This window comes from Euleptes europaea, chromosome 3 (assembly GCF_029931775.1).
Source record: "Euleptes europaea isolate rEulEur1 chromosome 3, rEulEur1.hap1, whole genome shotgun sequence".
Classification (NCBI taxonomy): domain Eukaryota; kingdom Metazoa; phylum Chordata; class Lepidosauria; order Squamata; family Sphaerodactylidae; genus Euleptes; species Euleptes europaea.
The window spans coordinates 103,397,647-103,418,949 of NC_079314.1; the positions used below are offsets into that span (position 1 = coordinate 103,397,647).

General features: G+C 41.6%; 1 protein-coding gene across 9 annotated transcripts in view; it reads right to left on the reverse strand.

The window, feature by feature from the left end:
• Positions 1-21,303, reverse strand: part of BICD1 (BICD cargo adaptor 1) — a 123,245-nt gene that overhangs the window by 41,528 nt on the left and 60,414 nt on the right. For all 9 annotated transcript variants that reach the window (XM_056846783.1, XM_056846779.1, XM_056846781.1 and 6 more), the window contains exons 2-3: positions 16,258-16,470; positions 658-810 (exon numbers count right to left, since the gene is read on the reverse strand). In XM_056846783.1, coding sequence (XP_056702761.1) covers positions 658-810; positions 16,258-16,470 — 366 coding nt within the window. The remainder of the gene's footprint in view (positions 1-657; positions 811-16,257; positions 16,471-21,303) is intronic.

Below are 21,303 nucleotides of genomic sequence, written 5' to 3' on the forward strand. Positions count from 1 at the left end.
AGCATAAATTTCAAAATCAATTAAAATTACATACATCATGAGTAAGAATGAAATTATGTTCATTTGTTCTCCTAAAAGATCCCAGATTTGTTACAAGGGGGTGAGGGGAAATGTACATGGATGGCACTGCAAGAAATATACATTGCAGTATGTATACCTGATGCCTTCATGAAGGATCTCTCTCACACATGCTCATATTCTTCAAGTTAGCTTCGTAGAAAAAATGTAATAAAACACACAAATTCTTCAATCCTCAATGGCATCCAAAATTTACCACACGACATCACTGTGCTTTTTCATATGGTAAAGATGCCTCTGGATCAACCATCAGAATAGTTCAGTATACTTTTTCTGCCACTGATCAGCCAGAGAAGATCATTAACAGGGCATGATGATAACCGCTCCATCTAATCCAGTACTGTTTATCCCACATGAGAATGGCTCTTCAGCATCTCAGGCAAAATGACTCCCACTACCTTCTAACTGGAGAGGCCAAGTATTGAATTTGGGACCTTCTGTACACAAAGCACAATCTCTATAACTTCTCCTAATACAACATCCCTTTTTGTTTTCCTCAGCATTCAGTAATGAGATAACGTTTCTTGCTCATGGAACATTATTCCACATTTGCCCCTTGAAAATTCAGTTGGTACTCACCTGGTTCTGTTTCAGTGTGGAAACCAGCTTTTGCAAAGTAATATTTTCTTCTTCAAGTTCTGTATAGTCCTGAAGGAGCCTTGCCTCTCTGAACTTGTATTCTCGTATTTCATCTTTCATCCGAATTCTCTGCATCTCCACCATTTCATTATTCTGGATGAAGGAAGGACACAGGGGAATAAATTATATAACTATTTCATTTACAGGAATAGCAGAAGATAGCATAAGCTGATATAGAAGAAAAATATAAGCCTTAAAATTGTTTTACAAAATGTCTTCAACTAGCTGCTGTTCAATTTAGATTGTAGATAATTTTTGCTCTTTATCACACCACCAGATCTCCATCAATAAGCAACATAGCTTCAAGATTCATTTGCTCCTTGAACTGAAACAACCTACCACCTCCGCATCCCACACAGTTCAGCTCCTTGTTACTTTTATTTGCTGGACATAAATGCTTGAACATGAATTAAAATTAGTGTTTTTCTTTCAGTGATGCCCCTTCTCTAAGGGCATAAAGCAGATAAATGAGAAACAGAAAGATAATGTTTTAGTATAAAAGTAATAACCTCATATAAATTGTCCACGTAAAGAACTGGGGGGAAACGTGCTCCAACAAAATATAGGTGGAAGTGTCATGAGTGTCTGGAACAACATGAGCTTATCTATTTTAGAATTGGCATCATGTTTAATATTCTGCAGCAAAAATAGACTGCCTAGTCAAGAATGACACCTTCTAGAAAGAAGTACAAGTCCCAAACCAGCTGGTACACATCTCTGCTAACTGCCTTTCTCCGTCTCCACTAGGGTGGCCAACCTCCAGGTGGTGGCGGGAGATCTCCCACTATTACAACTGATCTCCAGGCGACAGAGATCAGTTTCCCTGGAGAAAATGGCTGCTTTGGCAATTGGTCTCTATGGCATTGAAGTCCCTCCCCTCCCCAACCTCACCCTCCTCATGCTCCACCCCCAAAATCTCCAGGTATTTCTCAACCTGGAGCTGGCAACCCTAGTCTCCAGTGTCTATTTTCCTCAGGAACGTCTTTAGAAATTATCCACACCACCAGAAGGAAAAACACCTCAGCTTCTTCTCTGGCTGCTTCTCTTTCTTGGAGTTTCCCCCCTCCTCCCCCTGCCCTCTAGAGGGCAGTGTTTCCACGCTAGGTCCCATTATGCAGCTAAAAACATGTAACATGCTTTTAAATAATTAATAAATGTTTTTACAAGGCTGGATACATGTATTTTAATCTGTTATCAACTAGCCTGAGATTTCAGAATGCAATGGGAATTAAATAAAAACTTCCTTAATTTATGCAGACTTTTGCATCCTCTCACAGTTCTAAGCCATATATGCCTTGTGTTGGGCTCTGTGTGTGCTTCTTGACCTTTTGCACCGTTGTCTGGGTTGGTGGGATTCAGAGTCTCACTGAAAGTCCAGAGACCAGACAAGTGAACAGAGATATTCTGGGGTGAAATGCCCCCATCCATTAATTGAACCAGGTCACTCCTCCCTGTTTCCATTGCCTCCACTTTTGGCTCCCTAACCCAGTGAGACTTTCTCATTCAATCCATCAACCCTTTCATAGACAGCCTGCATAGTTTTCAGCCACGGGAAGAGGGAACCTTGTCTACATTATGTTTTATGCTCTTCCTATATTATCCTTAATATATATCTATATGTGTGTGTGTGTGTGTGTGTGTGTGTGTGTGTGTGTGTGTGAAACATTCCTATTAGCTTTGAATATACTTTTAAAGCAGACTAAGTCTAAACATTATTCTCCCCCCTCCTCTGCCTATTTTAGATTCCCGTCTGCTACCATGAGCTCAGAACAGGAAACTCCTAGCTTAACCGCAGAGAAAGCAGAAGAGGCCCAGTCTAGTTTCACAGAACTGGACAATTTCAGCCTTTGTCCTTTTGAACTTTCCAGGCCTTACCGGGGGACTTTCTGAAGCCTTGGTTCATATTAAAAGCCATTATATATATGCTTGCCATATCTATATATGCTGTCATAGGTGAACAGGTAACTGTGTCCATCAATGATTACAATACAACTCCAAAATTGTATATGCAATCACATTTAGAAGGGAAATACAACTCAGAGTATTATCAGTATTGTAATATTTTATATCTCACTCTCATGGCTTAGTCACACTGGGACATAGGCCAAGTTTAAAACAAGCACTCTATAATGCTGACACAGTCATTCCAGAGTTCTATTTAAATGCAATCCCCAGAGCCAACATCACTTCAAGCTTCAAAAAAAGTCCTTCAAATTAAAAAAAAAATGTTTATAATGCTGGCTGCAAGGATACATGTGACATGGGGAAAGAGTGTGTATTTTACTTACAGTGAGAAAAATACTATAATTAAAAATGTCAGTTCCAACATTATCTGCTTGTTGTTTTTTTTAAAGAAACACACATGCAAGCTGTAATTATGTACAAGCATCTGCATGTTCATATCTAAAGCATCTGTCAGCCAACAAAAAACCTCACTGAATCCTGAAGCTTAAGGGTGGATTTGACCAGATTTGACCATCACAATGAAAGGGTGAGACCACTGTCTGACCTCTGAATGACACCGTGTCCTCTTCCTGGATGCTGACTGGCGCTGGATGTTGAGAATGTCTAAAAATAAACAGCTCGCCTGGCATAGAATAATACACTTTAAAAAACCATTAAAGTGGAGTGGATAGGTTTCTCATTGGCCATTTATGCATGGAAGGTTTTGCCTTGGATTTGCTGCTCTCTAGATGCACACTTTCCCCATCCAAATTTTCAAAACTCTGCATGGGGACTTATTTTTGAGTTTTGATAATTCAGATGGGAAAAACGTGCATCTACTGAAGGCAAATCCAAGGCAAAAGCTCCTGTGCATAAATGACCAATATATGTGCCTTACCACCATTTTCTTTACACACTGGTTGTTGTTTTTTTGTTTGTTTTTTGGTTGTTTGTTTCCCTTGAGGATGGCTGAGGAAAGTCACAGAAGGAGCAATTAGACTGGATCATGAGAGCCAAGAACTTTGTTTGCAGTTTCACAGGAAGTGCCAAATTGATAATGAGCTCTGAGGTTTCAGTCAAAGGGAATTGAGGTATAAAGTATAAGCTCTATGGCAATGGTATCTAAGTGAAGGTTTACATTGTAATGCATAGCATCGCTTCTAGTCTCACATTAGGCCAACATTCTGTTTGCTAAAGTACCATGTTTGTCCCAGGGAAATAGACAAAGTTATTGCTGTTTCCTGAGGGGTTATACAAGCTGTATCATTGTAACTCAAAATGGGAATAAAAATGTTCCATAAGCTATTTCTGGACAGGGACTGAACGCCTACACACACACACACACACACAAATTCCCTATGGCTATTACATATGAAATGGTGATGCAAATAGGATCTCATTCTACAGTACTCAAGAGCACAGAGGATACCTAAATTAATCAATTTGTTATCATGTGTTATACATTGCTGAAATCGAGCACCTTTGCTTCATCATGCTCCAGTCTGCATGCATAATGTTACCAAGTTTGTGGCAGCAAATGTTTCACAAGCTTTTTTGAGTAAAAAGAATAATATAGGCTATTCTCCCAACCATTTCAGTGTAGGGAAATCGTACACTGTCTGCAGTAAATTGGTCAGATGTACCTGGTCATGAAAGCCAAATTACATTTTTGTATATGTACTCCTTTAGATAAGCAGCTAGAACCAACATGGGTACAATTTTTCAAAACCCTACAGCAGGGGTGGGGAACCTTTTTCCTGCCAAGGGCCATTTGCATATTTATAACATCAATCGGGGGCCATACCGGACATTGATCTCCCCGTGGGGGGGTGAGGCTAGGGTTACCAAGTTCCTCTTCGCCATGAGTGGGAGATTTTTTGGGTGGCGCCTGAGGAGGACGGGGTTTGGGGAGGGACTTCAGTGCCATAGAGTCCAATTGCCGAAGTGGCCATTTTATCCAGGGGAACTGATCTCTATTGGCTGGAGATCACCTGTAATAGCAGATCTCCAGCTAGTACCTGGAGATTGGCAACCCTAGTTCCTTACTGTTTTCTCTCTACATATCAAGACAAATGGAAAGGTGTTTGGAGGGTGGCTTGTGGGCAGTTCAAAGGTGGAATAGGAATGCACGCCCATCCACCCGAGGGTGCTGGAGAAGCCACCGGAAAGAGGGAAAGGAGAGAGAGAGGGAGAGAGAGAGAGAGGGAGAGAGAGGGAGGGAGAGAGAGGGGGGGAGAGAGAGAGGGGGGAGAGAGGGGGGGAGAGAGAGGGAGAGAAAGAAATGGAGCAAGGGAGAAAAAGAAAGAAAAGTAGGGAAAGAAAAGGATGGAGGGAGACAGAAAGAGGCTGGGAGAGGGCAGCTGTCAGTGGGGCAGGACGCCGAGCCTCCGAGGGAAGGGAAGGGTCTCCCGGTGCCCCGTGCACTGTGGGCTGTTTTGCGCACGCGCGCCCCCCACTTCTCTGCTGAGGGAGGAGGAGGCGGGGGGCCGTGTGTGTGTGTTTGGAAAAAGCGGGAAGGCTTTTTCTGTCTCTGGCCATTCATGCACGGGAGGTTTTGCCTTGGATTTGCCACTCTCCAGATGCACATTTCCCCCCCTCCAAATTCTCAAAACTCTGCATGGGGGCTTATTGATGAGTTTTGAGAATTCCGATGGGGAAAATGTGCATCTGGAGAGTGGCAAGTCCAAGGTAAAACCTTCCGTGCATGAATGGCCAGAGACAGAAAAGGCTTCCCGTTTTTTCCAAACACACACACACACACACAGCCCCTCGCCTCCTCCCCCCTCAGCAGAGAAGTGGGGGAGGGGCCCGTGCGCAGAACAGCCCGCAGCGCACGGGGCACCGGGAGACCCTTCTCTTCCCGCGGAGGCTCAGCGTCCTGCCCCGCTGACAGCGGCCCCCTCGCAGCCGGGTCCACCGCCAGGGAGGGGAGGGGCCCCACAGCCTCCGCCCGCCCGACTTCCTGCCCCGCGGCTCGCCAGCCACCAGCCCGATCGCCGCACCCTTCGCCTACGGGCCGGGCTGGGCCCCGCCGCCTCCCATGTGCCTGAAGCGAGCAGCAGGAGGAGGATCCCCCACCCGGCTGGGCCTCGCCGCCACCTCCTCCACCCACCCCTTTCAGAGGAGGCCCGTCTGGCACGGCGGGAAGGAGGGAGGGAGCCCAGCCCATGCCCCTCTCTGCCTGCCTGCCTGGCTTGCCCAGGCCCCTAAGCCCCCCGCCTAGGGGGGATCTCCCACCGGCTGGCCTGACCCGAGGGGAGGCTCCTTCCTACCCACTTGCGAGGGGGGATGTGGCGGTGGGGCACAGCTTCAGGCTTGTGAGAGGCGAGCGGGGTGGGGCAGAGCCTCCTTCGCGCCCACCCACCAGCCACGCCCTCCGCTCGCACAGGCCCTGAGGGCGCCAGAGAAGCCGCCGGCCATGCCGAGTGCTGGCGCTTGGCTTCTGTTCCCCACTCACCCGGCCATCTGCGCATGCTCCAGCAACGGCAATGGCGGCAGCTTCTGCAGGAGAGTCCGCGGGTTGCTGCCAATGATATCGTGGGCCGGATCCGGCCCGTGGGCCGGAGGTTCCCCACCCCTGCCCTACAGGCTAGAAATGGTAATTGGCCAAGCCTGGAAACAATGAAATTAGGAACAACTAGCTCTTAGTCAAAAAGAATACAGGAAACAAAAGTGAAATCAAAAATGCAGAAACAGCAGTGGAGGAAGAGGAAGAAGAAGAAGAGCTGGTTTTTATATGCCGACTTTTTCTACCACTTAAGGATGAGAAAGCAGCAAACCTGAAAAATTACTGAAACACAAAAAAACTTAGAGGGGTGCAAAGTGGGGTCAAGTAAAGGAGGGAGGATGATTGAAACCATGCGTGTAGGCAAAAAAATATACAGGATGATAACAAGTGGAATGTTCATTGGACATAGCAAAGCAGGGAGGGTCCAGGATAAAAGCCAATTGGAAGAACCAGAGCATAAAGCCTCCAAGGAGGAAAGTTGATTAATATTGGTTAAACACTAACCTACATGCAAATAATATTGTTTTAAATGTAATGTAATAGAGCCAATAAGAAATGAGCAGAATGTTGTATAGCCAATAATTAATAAGTAAATGTTTTGTAACCAATAGCAAGTAGAATTAGAAGATGAATAAATGACACCTTTTGCCTTTGAAGGGGGGCTCAGCTTTTTGATGCTTGTTAAAGAAAGCTGAGCCTAGCAGCTGCAAATAAACTGATTTCTCAAACTCCGGTCTAAAGGGTCTCTCTGTTCTAGCCCTATTTTGCCGTAACAAGGAAGAAACGTCTGCATCAAGGCACAGCCTATATCATGACTGCTGTTGTGAGAGTTGCAGGAATTTATCTGAAGTAATATGTAACTAAAGAGAGAGCTAACCTCATTTATAGAGATGAGGGGGCACTACTGGGAAACGTGACTGCTGATCCACTTCTTTTGTGCATCGATTTGCTGGTTAAAAATAACTTAAATCAATCTGAGATGGTTCAAACCATGTGGTAGATAAGTCAATTGCTGGCAGCATTTTGTGCTCGCTATTAACTGCTGAGGAGACACTTAAAAAAAAAACTCTGCAGCCTGCTCTGGATTCTTGAACAGTAGGACAGGTTCTGATCAGATTTAAACCCCATGATTCTTCAGTGAGTTAGAATCATAGAATCGTAGAGTTGGAAGGGACCACCAGGGCCCTCTAGTCCAACCCCCTGCACAATGCAGGAAATTCCAAACTACCTCATCCCCCCCCACACCCCCAGTGACCCCTACTCCATGCCCTCCCTCTCATCATCTGCCTAAGGTCATAGAATCAGCATTGCTGACAGATGGCCACCTAGCCTCTGCTTAAAAACCTCCAGGGAAGGAGCACTTACCACCTCCCGAGGAAGCCTGTTCTATTAAAGAACCACTCTGTTAGAAAATTCTTCCTAATGTCTAGATGGAAACTCTTTTGATTTAATTTCAACCCGTCAATTCTGGTCCGACCTTCTGGGGCAACAGAAAACAACTCAGCACCATCCTCTTATGACAGCCCTACAAGTACTTGAAGATGGTTATCATATCACCTCTCAGTCTTCTCCTCTTCAGGCCAAACATACCCAGCTCCTTCAACCTTTCCTCATAGGACTTGGTCTGCAGACCAAGATGTTTTCTACTGTAGCCTTGAAAATAATTCTATTAAAGTTATTAGTTTACAAAATGATTAATCATGTGCCTGCTTACTGCTTAACAAGATCTAGCAAGGAATATAGGGGAGTAGTTGTTGATCTTGACTAAAAAGATCATGGAAGGTACTTCTCCAGGCCAGAATCAGGACTGAACTGTTTTTTCACCAAAACACAGGAAATGACAAACACACACAAAAAAAGAAACCCAAAACAGAAAAACCTTGCAGCAGGATAAAGGCGACAGAATAATATGGCCTCAGGTTCATATAAACCATCTAGCCAGCTCACATCTCTAGATAATATACATTAGGGCTCACATGCGAAAAGTGTCCAAGAATAGTCAGTATGTCCAATGAGCAATAGAAATTAAGATATCGTTTAAAGATTGAGCATATTAATTGAAGGCTACCAGATAATCATATGTATGAAAAATTTGTAATCATTATTTCTGATATTCATTGTTATTAAAGTAACAAGAATACAGAATTTATGTAATTTTAGAGGATATGTCATCCTATCATGATATTTGGTGGCATTTTTTATAACATGTAATCCACCTCGAGCCTCAGTGAGAAAGGTCAGCTAAAAAACAAACAAATACTGCTGGAATTCTTTTTGATATGGAGAGAAATCGATTTATTGCTTATTGCCTGGAGTAACTTGAAACCAGCTCAGTTCGAATCTGGTTCACATCTAACACACAATGAAGGCTTTAACAGAACTTAACACTATGTCCTGAGGCATCCTCCCTTCCCCAAATCCTTTCTAACCAATTTTTTGTAACATCCAGCTTGAAGAAGATTTCTGGTGAACACAAAATCTCCCACTGTTATGTGTCGTTGGGTTGGTCCTAATAAAAGGTATGGATTGTGTTCTTTTTATATATCTGAATCAGCCTGACAAGAATGATCTGGAGCACTACACATACATTTATGACAAATTAAGGGCCAGAAAGAAGAAAAATAAAGTCTTCTGATATAGTAAACCTTTTTTTCTTGGTCATGGGAAGAGATTTGTACTTACCAAAGGCAAGTACTTGTGAATAAAAGCTTAAGTGAACAGCAGACTACAGCGAGGGTGTTAATTTCATGCTGTTTAATAGTACCATAACTCTGCTGAAGTTGGTGGGGTAGAGGACGAGTTGTGCTCACAGTAGGTGCCCATCCATAAATTACATTAAACTACTCAGAGACCTTCTCTCTTGTGATATGAGTCACTTGTTGAAGAGAGAAAGTGCAAAAGTGGAGGACATATTTTTTATATATTTTTTTATTTTTCAAGTTAATTCAAATTCAGTTACAAATATCCATTAACATATTGTGTAATCTAATAAATTCTATCTTGTCATTTAACAAATGTATATATCTTTGACTTCCCCTCTCCCCTCCTCTGTCCATTTATTATCATTGTCACTCTCTTTGTATTTATTGTCTAATTCTTTATAATAAAACACCTGTGTCTTTATCATATATATCTAGTTGACTATTGTCACCTCTTAATTATCTCAACCAATCTGAATTAGATCAAAGCATATCCCTTGATACCCTTGAGTCACTATAGAGTCCGGTATTATACTTAACAGCATCATCTCCGGTGTTTTAGGGATATTTTGTTGTAATATCAACCTCAATTCATTATAAATCATATCCCAAAAGTTTTTTGCCTTCTCACATAGCCACCAAACGTGATGAAAAGAACCCAGTTCTTCTTGACATTTCCAACATTTTGGTGACATATTTCCATACATTTTGGCTAATTGCTTTGGTGTTAAATACCATCTATAAATCATTTTATATATATTCTCTCTCAATGATTGTGAACATATATATTTCATATCTTTTGACCAAAGTCTTTCCCATTTGTGCAAAGAAATGTCATGTCCAAATGTCTGTGCCCAAGTTATCATCGTTGGTTTAATTTGATCTTGTTCCGTGTATAAAATCAATAACATCTTGTACATTTTTGATATTAAATGTTCATTGTTACCTAATAGTATTCGTTGAAAAGGTTATTTTTCTTTGGTAAAACCAATCTTCATATCTTGTAAAAATACAGATTGTATTTGATGATATTGAAACCAAGTAATATATTCCTTCAATTCTTCATATTCCTTTAGGGCACATTTATTGTCCTTCCATACCAATAAATCTTGATAAGTAAAAAATTGTGATGGTCTCAATGTTAACATCTCTTGTGTAGAGATCCATAAAGGTGTTCTAGTTTCCAGAAGATGTTTATATTTTAGCCAAATTTTTATTATTGAAGATTTAACAATGTGATGCTGGAAGGTCTTATGAATCTTAAGTTTATCATACCATAAGTAACCATGCCACCCATATCTATTATCAAAGCCTTCCAAGTCCAGCAATCAATTATTTTTTAATTGTATCCAATCTTTTAGCCATACTAAAGCTGATGCTTCTGCATATAATCTGAAGTTTGGTAAAGCAAATACTCCTCTTTCTTTAGAGTCAACCAAGTATTTATAGGCAATTCTAGACTTTTTCCCTTGCCATATAAAATTCAGCAAGTCCTTCCTCCAAACATCAAAATATTTAGATTGTTCCACTATTGGTAGAGTCTGAAATAGAAAAAGTAATATTCATTTGAGTTACTGAAATACGGCCCAGCAATGAAATATTTTTATTGGACCATGATATCATACCTTTTTTGACAGATTCCCAAAGTTTCACATAATTATTCTCCAATAAATCTTTATTTTTATTTGTAATCCATGTACCTAGGTTAGTTTTCTCCCATCCTGTAATGTCCACAAAATCTTTTTGTTCTTCTTTTGAAAGATTTTTAAATAAAGTTTGAGTCTTATCTTGATTTACCTTAAAACCAGAGACTTCTCCATATTGCTTCAATAGCTCTAGTAAATAATTTACAGATTGATTCGGATCAGTCAGGATAAATAATAAGTCATCTGCGAAGGCTCTCAATTTGAATTCTTGTTTGTTTACTTTCAAACCATGAATTACTTCTGTTTCCCGGATCTTACAACATAAAGTTTCCAAAGTCAAAATAAAAAGCAGAGGAGATAAGGGGCATCCTTGTCTGGTTCCTTTTTGTATTCCACAGCTTTCTGATATTGATTCATTTACTAATATTTTAGCTTTTTGTGTGTTATATATCGCATCAATTCCAGTCCGGAATCTTATCCCAAAATTCATTTTTCCCAACACTTTCTTCATATATCCCCAAGAAACCATGTTAAAAGCTTTCTCTGCGTCCAAAAAAACAAAAGCTACTCTATGTTGATTATTCTGCTCATGGTATTCAATCGCATCTAATAAAATCCTCAAGTTATCTTTTATCTGTCGTCCAGGAACAAATCCCGCTTGATCTTTATAAATCAAAGATGTTATAAATTGCTTCAAACGGTTAGATAAGATAGAAGCATATATTTTGTAATACACATTTAAAAGAGATATTGGTCTATAGTTCGTTACTCTTTCCATGTCTCTTCCAGTCTTGTGAATCAGCGATATGTAAGCATGCAACCATGTCTCTGGAGATAATCCTGTGTCTAAAATTGTATTACATACCTGCAAGAAAGAATTCTTCAGATCATCCTTAAATGTCCTGTAAAATAAAGTTGTAATTCCATCTGGACCTGGTGTTTTATCTGTCTTTTGTTTCATTATTACATCCTCTATTTCTGCCATTGTAAATGATGTGTCCAAAATTCTTTGCTGTTCAGAGGATAGCTTGCTAACCTTTACATTGCTCAAATACTTGTCATTTCCCCCCCCCCAAAATATTATCTTTTTGATATAGTCTCGTGTAAAATGATTCAAATTCTTTCAATATATTTGTTGTTGTACAAACTGGTCATTTTGAGGTCTGTATTTTGCTAATTATCTTTTTCTGCATGGAATCTCTTAATTGACTAGCCAAAAATTTGCCCGGTTGATTTGCATGTTCAAAATATCTCTGTTTTGCATATTTCATATTTTTATTCATTTCTTCCATAACCACCAAGTTTAATTGGTGTTTAACCACCTTAATTTTTGTCACAATCTGTTTCCTCTGGTCTTCTTGCATTTCCAAAATACGTTTTTGTTCTAAAGTTTGTAATTCCCAGGGTATGTCATTTATTTGTTGCAATTGTTTTTCTTCCATGCAGTATTCTTTTGAATCATATATCCTCTTAGCACAGCCTTAAAAGCATCCCATACAATATTCAAATTAGTTTCTCCATTCATATTGATTTGGAAATAGTCCTTAATAATGTCCTGAATTTCTTTCCTTATTTGATCATCTCTCAATAGTCTATCATTGAGCCTCCATCTGAATGCTTGTCTATTGTACCACTCAAAAGCGACCGGGTTATGGTCTGAAAAAGTCCTCAGTATTATTTGCACCTTTCTCAATTGAGTGAATATAGATTTACTCGCCCATATCATATCTATTCTGGAGTGTGAATTATGTCTTGCAGAGTAAAAAGTGTACTCTTTAGATGTAGTATTCATTGTCCTCCAAATGTCTTGTATTTTAAATTCCTCGAATAATTGAGAAAAAGTGTTAGGTAGGCAGCCTTCCCTTTCTTCCTTTGCCATTGATTTCTTATCTAGTGAACAGTCTATAACTCCATTAAAGTCTCCCATCAGCAGTATTTGTTCTTCTGCGTATTGCAATAAGATATCGTGAAGTTGCTTGTAAAATTGTGCTTTCCCCTCGTTTGGAGCATATATCCCTGCAATCAATGTTTTTTGTCCGCATATTTTAACTCGTACCAATAGTATTTTGCCCTCTTCATCCTTATATACTAATTCTGGAGCAAACGAAGCATGGGCATATATAACGAGTCCTTTTGTTTTTGTTTTAGCTGATGAAATGAAAGATTGCCCCAAATTTTTCCTCTCCAAGTATTTATTATCTTTCTTCGAGATATGTGTTTCTTGCAAGCATATTAATTAGTATTTTTGTTTCTGTAAAAATTTAAAAATTCGTCCCCTCTTCACTTTCTCATTCAAACCATTTACATTCCACGATATAGCTTAGCCATGTTGTCAGAATTTTAATTATATAGTTTTATAATTCGCCCACTGCTCCTTTGGACATGTCCTCGTCTTCTTCTTGGCTTGAATCATGTTTCTGGTCTGGTGTATAGCCTACAAGCTCTTTCTTGTACTTTCTCAAAAATTTTCCAACATCTTCTTTTGTAGTGATTGTATACTTCACATCTTTGTAGGTAAATGCCAATCCTTGTGGTAACAACCACCTATATTTGATTCCACTTTTTAAAGATGTTGTGAATTCTTTGAATATATTCCTTTTTGCCATCAAGTGTCTTGGTATATCCTTCAAGAGTATCAGTGTGTTGCCTTCCAAAACTATTGGGTCTTGATAATGCTGTTGCATTATTATATCTTTCATCCTGATATCATAAAAGGATATCATAACATCTCTTGCTTTTGCTCTTTTCATTTTAGGTGGTAAAGGAATCCTGTAAATTCTCTTGATGGCATGATCTAATTCTTGTTCATTGATGTGAAACAATTCAGCCAAAATCTTAACCAATGATTCTCTGGTGCTACCACAAACCTCAGGTAAATTTCGCAGGCGTAGGTTAGTTTCTCTGGCTTTCAAGTCCATCACAGCAAGTTGGTCCTTCGTGGATTCTTCCTGCAGCTGTTCCAGTTGTTTTTCATGTGTGTCCACTTTCTTCTTGACTTCTTTATGGTCTTCCGTCATCTTCTTAACCGAGGCATCCATAGTCTTCATATCAGTTTGCAGTGAGGTAACCTGGGTTTTGGTTGCCTTTACTTCTTTTACTATCTCAGCTAGCAAATCATTTAATTGACTCATTTGCTTTTCCTGCTGTTTAGACATCTGCTCCATTTGCTGCTTGGACATTTGTTCCATCTGTTTAGTGAAGGTATCAGTCTGTTTGGCCAAAAGTTCTTGCATTTTCTTGTCCTGCTTCTCCGCCATAGTGTCAGAAGGTTTTGTTAAAGCAGGACTATGAAATGATCCAGAGCGTTGCCGTGGAACAGACATGAAATCCGGCAAAAATTGTCAGTTTTTCAGCAGGCTCCAATCCTTCAAACCTTGAGAGTTAAGGTACTAGTGTGTCCTCCCAACCATTTCGCTATGTTTAATTTTGGTTTTGCCCTCCGATTAACTTATTAATCAAATTATTAGAGTTTGAGTACCATCGAGATTGAGGACGCTCTAGGTCGGCTTCTTAGACAGGAAATAGGAAGTGCCGCGGACCTTCTGCCGTCTCCTCTCTATAATAAGTAAGATGCATTTACCGGTTATACCAGCTGACATACTTCCGGTCCTGCGGCATCACTTTGCAGCCAGCTTTCTCTGTCTTCACCTAGTAGTTCTCTTTCTCTTTAGCTTGCCGTGCAGTTGGAAATCAGCTATACGGAGGCCATTACTGGAGGAGGGACATCTTTAACTTCCTCCTTTTCTCTCAAGGATTCAGACTTTGCTATTGGATCTCGGTATGTCAATTCTCAGTTTCGTTTATTTAGTCTATCCTCCAATAGCTTTAATAAGCTTCCTGCTGTTTTAATTCAAGCTCTTTACAAAGTCCTGTATATTTATTTTCGAGGTCAGGAGGTTAGGAAGCTATACTCATATTTTTAAAGTTCTATTTTATTTGTTTTCCAATGTAAACAAAAAGATTCTTGTCACTCACTCGGATTTCGGAGGGTGAGGCTTTTGTTCCCTTAAGTAGTTGCATTGATGATGTTGGGTAAGTGTCGTGAGTCAGCCTGAGAATTACTCTTCAGAGGAAGAGGAGACTGAACAAGCCCTCACTCCCTCTCAAGAGATAACACCGGAACAGCAAGATGGGGCCTCTGAGCCAGAGGATAGGCCGGCTGAAACAAGAGAACAGGGAAGAGAAAGCCTTTCACCTTCAGGGTCTCCTCCACCAGTGGAGAGAAGGAGAGTAAAAGGCAGAATGGCATTGCAGCAAAGGAGAAAGTCAGCCCGGCTTTTGGACAAAAGACGTAAGTTGGCGTAGGAGGAATCAGAGTCTGAAACCGACAGTTGAGCTGAAACACCTGGAGAGTCACGAAGGCAATATAAGCAAGACTGACCGTTAAGTGCCTCGTGGGAGCAAATGTTATTGCATGCTGACTGTCTCTTATGTTGAGAAGCTTCATTTAGGAGTCCGGTTTGCCATGGTGTTGAACTTGGAAGAAAGCCGTGCCTGCAGCCAAGACCTTAAAGGTGAGGAACTTGTATCTGTCTGTGATCTTGTTCCTGTATTGTGTTAAAGAGCTGCCGGCCCCTCCCGGCAAGAGTAAAATACGCGTCAGGTCCTGCTTCCTCCAGCATTGATAAGTTGCTGTGTGGGAAGCAGAGACTCAGACCTGCCTGTACGCAACAGTAAGGGAGAGCGAAGCCTGATTCCAAAAGAAAACGTCCGCAGCGATTTAAATCCTCTCAGCCTGGCGGGACAGCATCTGAGCCTCCGGGAGTCTTAAAAAAGCACTCTCGAAGAGCTCAGGAGTCAACACCGCTCTTCACTGGCAGTAGAAGAATTCCTGGCTCCCGTTCCACTTTTTAGGAATCGGGCAAGGGGCAATATTTGCCCCAATTTTAGACGTTTCTCGGTCCTTCACTGGGAACTCCCAGTGAGGCACTGCACTTCGATCAGCGTCCTTACCGGAAGTCTCCTAAAGTGGAGGACATCTGAAAGGATCCACTTTCCTCTCTGAAAGCCTCTGAGAGAACCTCAGCTATTACACAGTATTGCAATGGATTGAACCATATTTAAAGTTACTGAACAGTGCTTTCTAGGTTACTATCTGCTCTCGTTAGTACATTTATCTTGACGGGATAAAACCTGCAGAGCGGAGGTTCCTCACCCAGACCAAGAGCAGATGGCTTACAAGAGACGCAAGTCTGACACTTATCTAGAGGCTGAAGGCTACTATTTCAGCCTCTTTTTTTCTACACTATATAAGCAATCAACCAGACACAAAAAAAGGTTGAAAAATAGCTCCGTTAAGTTATGCAAAAATTGTCTAATTGCACCAAGTAATCGAAAGCTACAGTTCTCATTATGAAGTATGCAGCCCACTGGTGAATTTTAAACTACAGAAAACTTTTCTGACTTTTAACTGGGCTGTTTCAGCAATTGAGTAGGTAAGAACCATATCAACACACAGCCAGAAAACCTGCCTGTATTTAAGACTGTGTTTGCAACCAAGACTAAAAATTGAAGGCTGGAACTCAAATTCCTATTAATGGAAGTGCAACCTTGTGTCTTTCAAAGCAAAATTTCTACATGATTAGCAACAATACAATGTATATAAAATATATATGTCGGAGAAGAGAAGATGTTAAAAACGTTTGAAACATTTGTGGTGAAATTCTTAGTGTTATTTGAATAATTAGTCTTTGAGGATAAACTTCCATTTGCCCACACCACATTTTCCCTTAACCCGATTTACCTCCTTCAGGTCCTGCACAATAGCAGTCAGTCGTTCGTTCTCTGCCTGAACGTTGATAACAACAGCCCTACTTTGTTTCAGCTCATTCTGCATTTCCAAGATCTTCCCCAGATAATAGGCTTCCTTTGATGCCGACTCCTGGAGGAGAGTCTCCTCCCGTGTCTCGCCATCTTCAGCAACTTTGCGGTGAACTGAAAAGGACTGTCCAAATGCCTGCAAAAATAAAATAAATACTTATGAAACAACGACAATAAAAAAACCCAACTATGCTTATGTATGTGTTGGAAGAGAGAGAAAATGCTGATGAGCTATAGTTAGGAATGAGTCAAAAAATCCAAATATTTTATCACTTCTCGGTCAGGGTGCCTCAAACAGTAAGAGCCGTTCAGCAGTGGAATCAGCTGCCTAGGGAGGTTTTGAGCTCCCCCTCATTGGCAGTCTTCAAGAAGAGGCTGGATGAGCACATCAGGGATGCTTTAGGCCAGGCTTGTCCAAACTGTGGCCCCTGAGCCGCATACGGACAACTATGAGTACAGCCCAACCCAAAATCATAAACTTATTTAAAACATTATGAATCAGCTATCATTAGTGTTAGTGCATTTTAGGTGCGGCCCAAGACAATTCTTCGTCTTCCAATGTGGCCCAGGGAAGCCAAAAGATTGGACAACCCTGCTGATTCTGTATTGAACTGGGGGTTGGACTAGATGGCCTGTACGGCCTCTTCCAAATTTATGATTCTATGATTCTAAACCACCAGTAGGTCTCTGGCATACAAGGCTGCATTCTCCTTTGCCATCTTTTCATCAATATAAATGGTATAAAATTTATATATATAGGCAAATTGCATTTGGCAAACATAATTACAACCCCCTTTTGGTATCTTGGTGATTTTAAGTATAGTTTCCTTAAAACCTTGTGAATTCAATCTTACAGGACTCTAAACATATTCAATAATGTCAGTTTAGCTGTCTTATCCAAGGACTGCAAAATCTAAAACAGCCATAGTCAGCAAGCTGCTAAATAGCATTTTGATTTTTTAAAAAGATCCAATTTAAAATAAGAAAACAGTTAACCAGGATTGTGTCAATATCCAATGAAATGTGACAAAGGAAAAATGCTGTAGAATGTCATATAATTTCCTTAAGGCATATCTATATAATCAATGGTATTGAAAGACTGGAGAACTAAACAGTGAAACTATTAGAACACCCCAGACATTTTGGTTATGTAATGTGCTCTACATAGGCACTCTTTGCATTATTACTGCGGAGTAGAACTGAGAGCCCTCTCCCATCTTCATTCTGATGGGCAATGTACTAGTTACAAATGTTAAAAACCAACAGGTGAGAACAGAACTTTAACTTCATAAACTTATTTATATGGTTTGCAACAGCTGCCAGAAATTAGCCGAATGTTAGCCATTCATTTATACGAAGCAATGGGGGAGGAATACTGAAGACTGTATAACTTAGTAGTGGATATTTAAAACTTAAATATCCTTTATCTTCAGTTAAGCTTATTTAGCATCACTCCAGACGTGAAGCACACTTTCATATGCTCATTTTTATTAATTATTTGCACTTTCCTTTTTTAAACCTTGGCAGTTAACGCATGGCAGTTTTGTCCCTCAGTTCTCTCGCGAATGTGGCGAATCTCCCCATGCAATATGCATGGTTGTCGCCAGCCTGCGGGATCAACTCACCTACTGCCGGAACTTCCCCAGGTTTTCCAAGTCCGGCTTAATCCCAGTTTTAAAAGAAGACTCACAGTAGCCGCGGTTCTTTCCTGGTGCGTTTCAGCACTCGGGTCGACTCCCATGAAGAAGGGGCGCCTTCCCAGCCAGGAGAAGCCACTGTTCGGCCCCAGTGGCGGTGGCGGCAGCAGCAGAAGTGGCACTTCCCCCCCAGCCCCCCACCTCTCTCTCCCTTTCCCCCAGCTCCCGCACTCTCCTCCGCCTCCCCTACCTCCCCAAGCGCCAGCTAGTGGTTTCAGCCCACCTTCCATAAGCCTGCAGCCCAGAGCCCCACCGTCACAGGCAGAGGTGCGGTGGCGGTTTCTTCTGGCACTGATGATGCACGCTTCTAGTCACTGCCTCCACTCGGTGGTTGTAAGTCAACGGCGATGGGTGGAGGCGGGAGCTAGAGGTGTGCATTGTCAGCGTCAGAAGACACAGCCACACCTCCGCCTCTGACAGTGGGGCTCCGGGCTGCAGGCTTCTGGAAGGGGGCTGAAACCACCAACTGCTGCTGGGGGGGAGGCGGAGGAGGGCATGAGAGTGGGGGAAGAGGGAGAGAGAGGCCCTGAGTCGGAGGGGGAAGGAGCTGCTGCTGCGGCTGGGGAAGGAGCCCCTTCTTCAGATGTTTTTTGAACACAGGATTACAGAGTGTGAGATAGAACACGGACAAACAAATGGGAACCTAGCCAAGCGTTAACCCCCTTAATAACTTCAATTTCATTTTGGAAGAATATATAGTCCTCTAAAGAATTCACATTTTGACAGGTTTAGAAAGTAATTGGGCTGAACTAAGAAAACAGTATGGAATTCATGGAAAAACTAAACCATGAAAAACTTTCCATCAGTGTATCACCACTGTATTAGTTACAAATGTACTAGCTACAAATTTTTAAATGATGGTACCCAATGAGAGATGAGTATTTTCCCACCATTACCATCTCCCAGCCCTTAGCAACCAAAGGTATAAGACTTATTCCTAACTAACTACATTCTGGGAATACTACTATGCTTAACTTTAAGTAAGGCATTTACAACATGTAGGCACTGAAGGCTAGAACAAAGACACAGGAAATGGAGGAAGGAGTACACATGCCATAAAAGTTAGAATGCAGACTAGCTGTCTCTTCCAAGTAAATAAGGGGAGAGCTGAATCAACTAGGGCAGCTTGTCTTTTATTCCTAGTAAAGGGGAAGGAGATAAATCTATAATACTGAATATTGAATCCATTAATATTCCCCTTCAGAAGATTAAAATGAATATGGAAGTCTGAAGATGTGGCCATATATGGTCTGAAGATGTCATCATAGTTTATCAGCTGGTGAATGCATCTAGTTCAGTGATTCTGTTATAAAACTGTGTTTTTCTTGTGACATATGTTCTTTTAGTTGTTCTGAAGTAATGGTTAACATGGGCCCTGTTTTTGTTTTGTTTTTTAGGAAAATGGTACTAACCCTTGAATACTTGCATTTTCTGCACCAATTTATATGGGTTTGAGGGTGCCAAGATCACTGGTGTAAGAAAAAAGCGAGCCATATGGCCATCAAAATCCAAAATGGCAGCACTGATTCCAAAATGCTTCAATATTGATATGTAGTCATCAGCTTTCCAATTGCCAAATACAGCTAGTAATCTTCTGTACAAGATTAAGGTAATGTATTCTGTATATGCAGAGTTGTTACAGAAATAGTTACAGAAAATTAAATTACCACATGCTGAATAGTTTCTATCTGTAAATAAAACATCATGCCTCTTCAGCCAAATGATCAAAGTCACACAGCATTTCAGAAAGTGGGAAGAAACCCTTGAAAAACAGTAAGGGTTATAGCTCCTGAACAGAAGAAAATAACTGATGCTAAAGTATATGCTGCAAGTTCCCCACTGGTCTGTCATGATGTTAGCATAAGCATCCTTTGGGATGCAGTTGATAATTCCACACTTCAGTGCCACAAGTTGAAAACAAGCTCAGAGACAATCACAAAGTGTGCTTTTCCAGCTTCTAGTCAAGTAGCACTACTAGCTGATGCAACTAGTACACCGCTGAACTCTCCGTCCACAAGCACCCAGAGGCACTTAAGGACTAGAAACCACAGCAAACCTCTTCATTTTCCAAATTAGGATGAAAATGTTTTGTATTTAATAAATCCCGTGTTATACCACCATCCTTTTGAAAATCTGAAAAAGATAACTTTCACAACAAGGAAGTATGACTTACTATATTCACCAATCAGCATCAATATGCTAGCAACACAGACCTGTCTATAATGAAAAGAAATTGGCCCAAAATATTACTGTCAGGAATTACCCACCCAAAATCTAAATTTCACTACATACATTATACAATGGACTCTAATCTGGAGAACCGGGTTTGATTCCCCACTCCTCCACATGAGCGACGGTGCTAATCTGGTGAATCCGGTTGGTTTCCCCACTCCTACACATGAAGCCAGCTGGGTGACCTTGGGCTAGTCACAGCGCTCTTAGAGCTCTCTCAGCCCCACCTATCTCACAGGGTGTCTGTTGTGGGGAGGGAAAGGGAAGGTAATTGAAAGCCAGTTTGATTCTTCCTGAAGTGGTGGAGAAAGTCAGCATATAAAAACCAACTCTTCTTCTTCGACAATATTTGGAATTCAAAGGAAGATACAGTGTACATAGCTGAATACCTCTTATACATCATTTCATGGACTTCACTCCTGCTGTGAAATGAATGTAAAACTAAGCCATAAGCTATCAGCTGTATTCAGATGACCAATTTTTTTCCTCCAAGAATGAGATTTACAGCCCATTCCTGAGCTGGCAGTGTACGGGGATGGCGGGGAAGAGGCGCAGCGGCACCTCTTCCTAAGCCGATTCCCGTACGCCATTAAACAAAAAAAAGCCATTTCACTACTTTTTTTTTGTTTGTTTAACTGGGGCCTTTTGCCCCATAGGGAACAGTGAGGCTGCGCCTGCTAAAAAGCAGGCCAAACAAGGATAGGAGGCAGAACGGGGATAGGAGGCTGGGCCGAACGGGGTACCGGGGATAGGTACCGGGCCAAACGGGGATAGGAGGCAGCCTAACCAGCGGCTCTTCCCCCGCCCCCGGAATGTCCCCCTGTGCCGGCGCAGCCTCTCTACCCATGGCCTGTACCACAGAGAGGCTGTGCCAGTGGAGGGGCGAGGGGTGGTCCCGTGGCGCTCAGCTGCCAGCGAGACTGACCTCGCCGCCAGCGCAAGTGCATGTAATCACGGTTTTACACGCACTTACGCTGGCGGCGGGGTCACGCCTCCTCCTAAGAGGTTTCAGGTTGAAACCTCAGGAATGCACTGTTAAA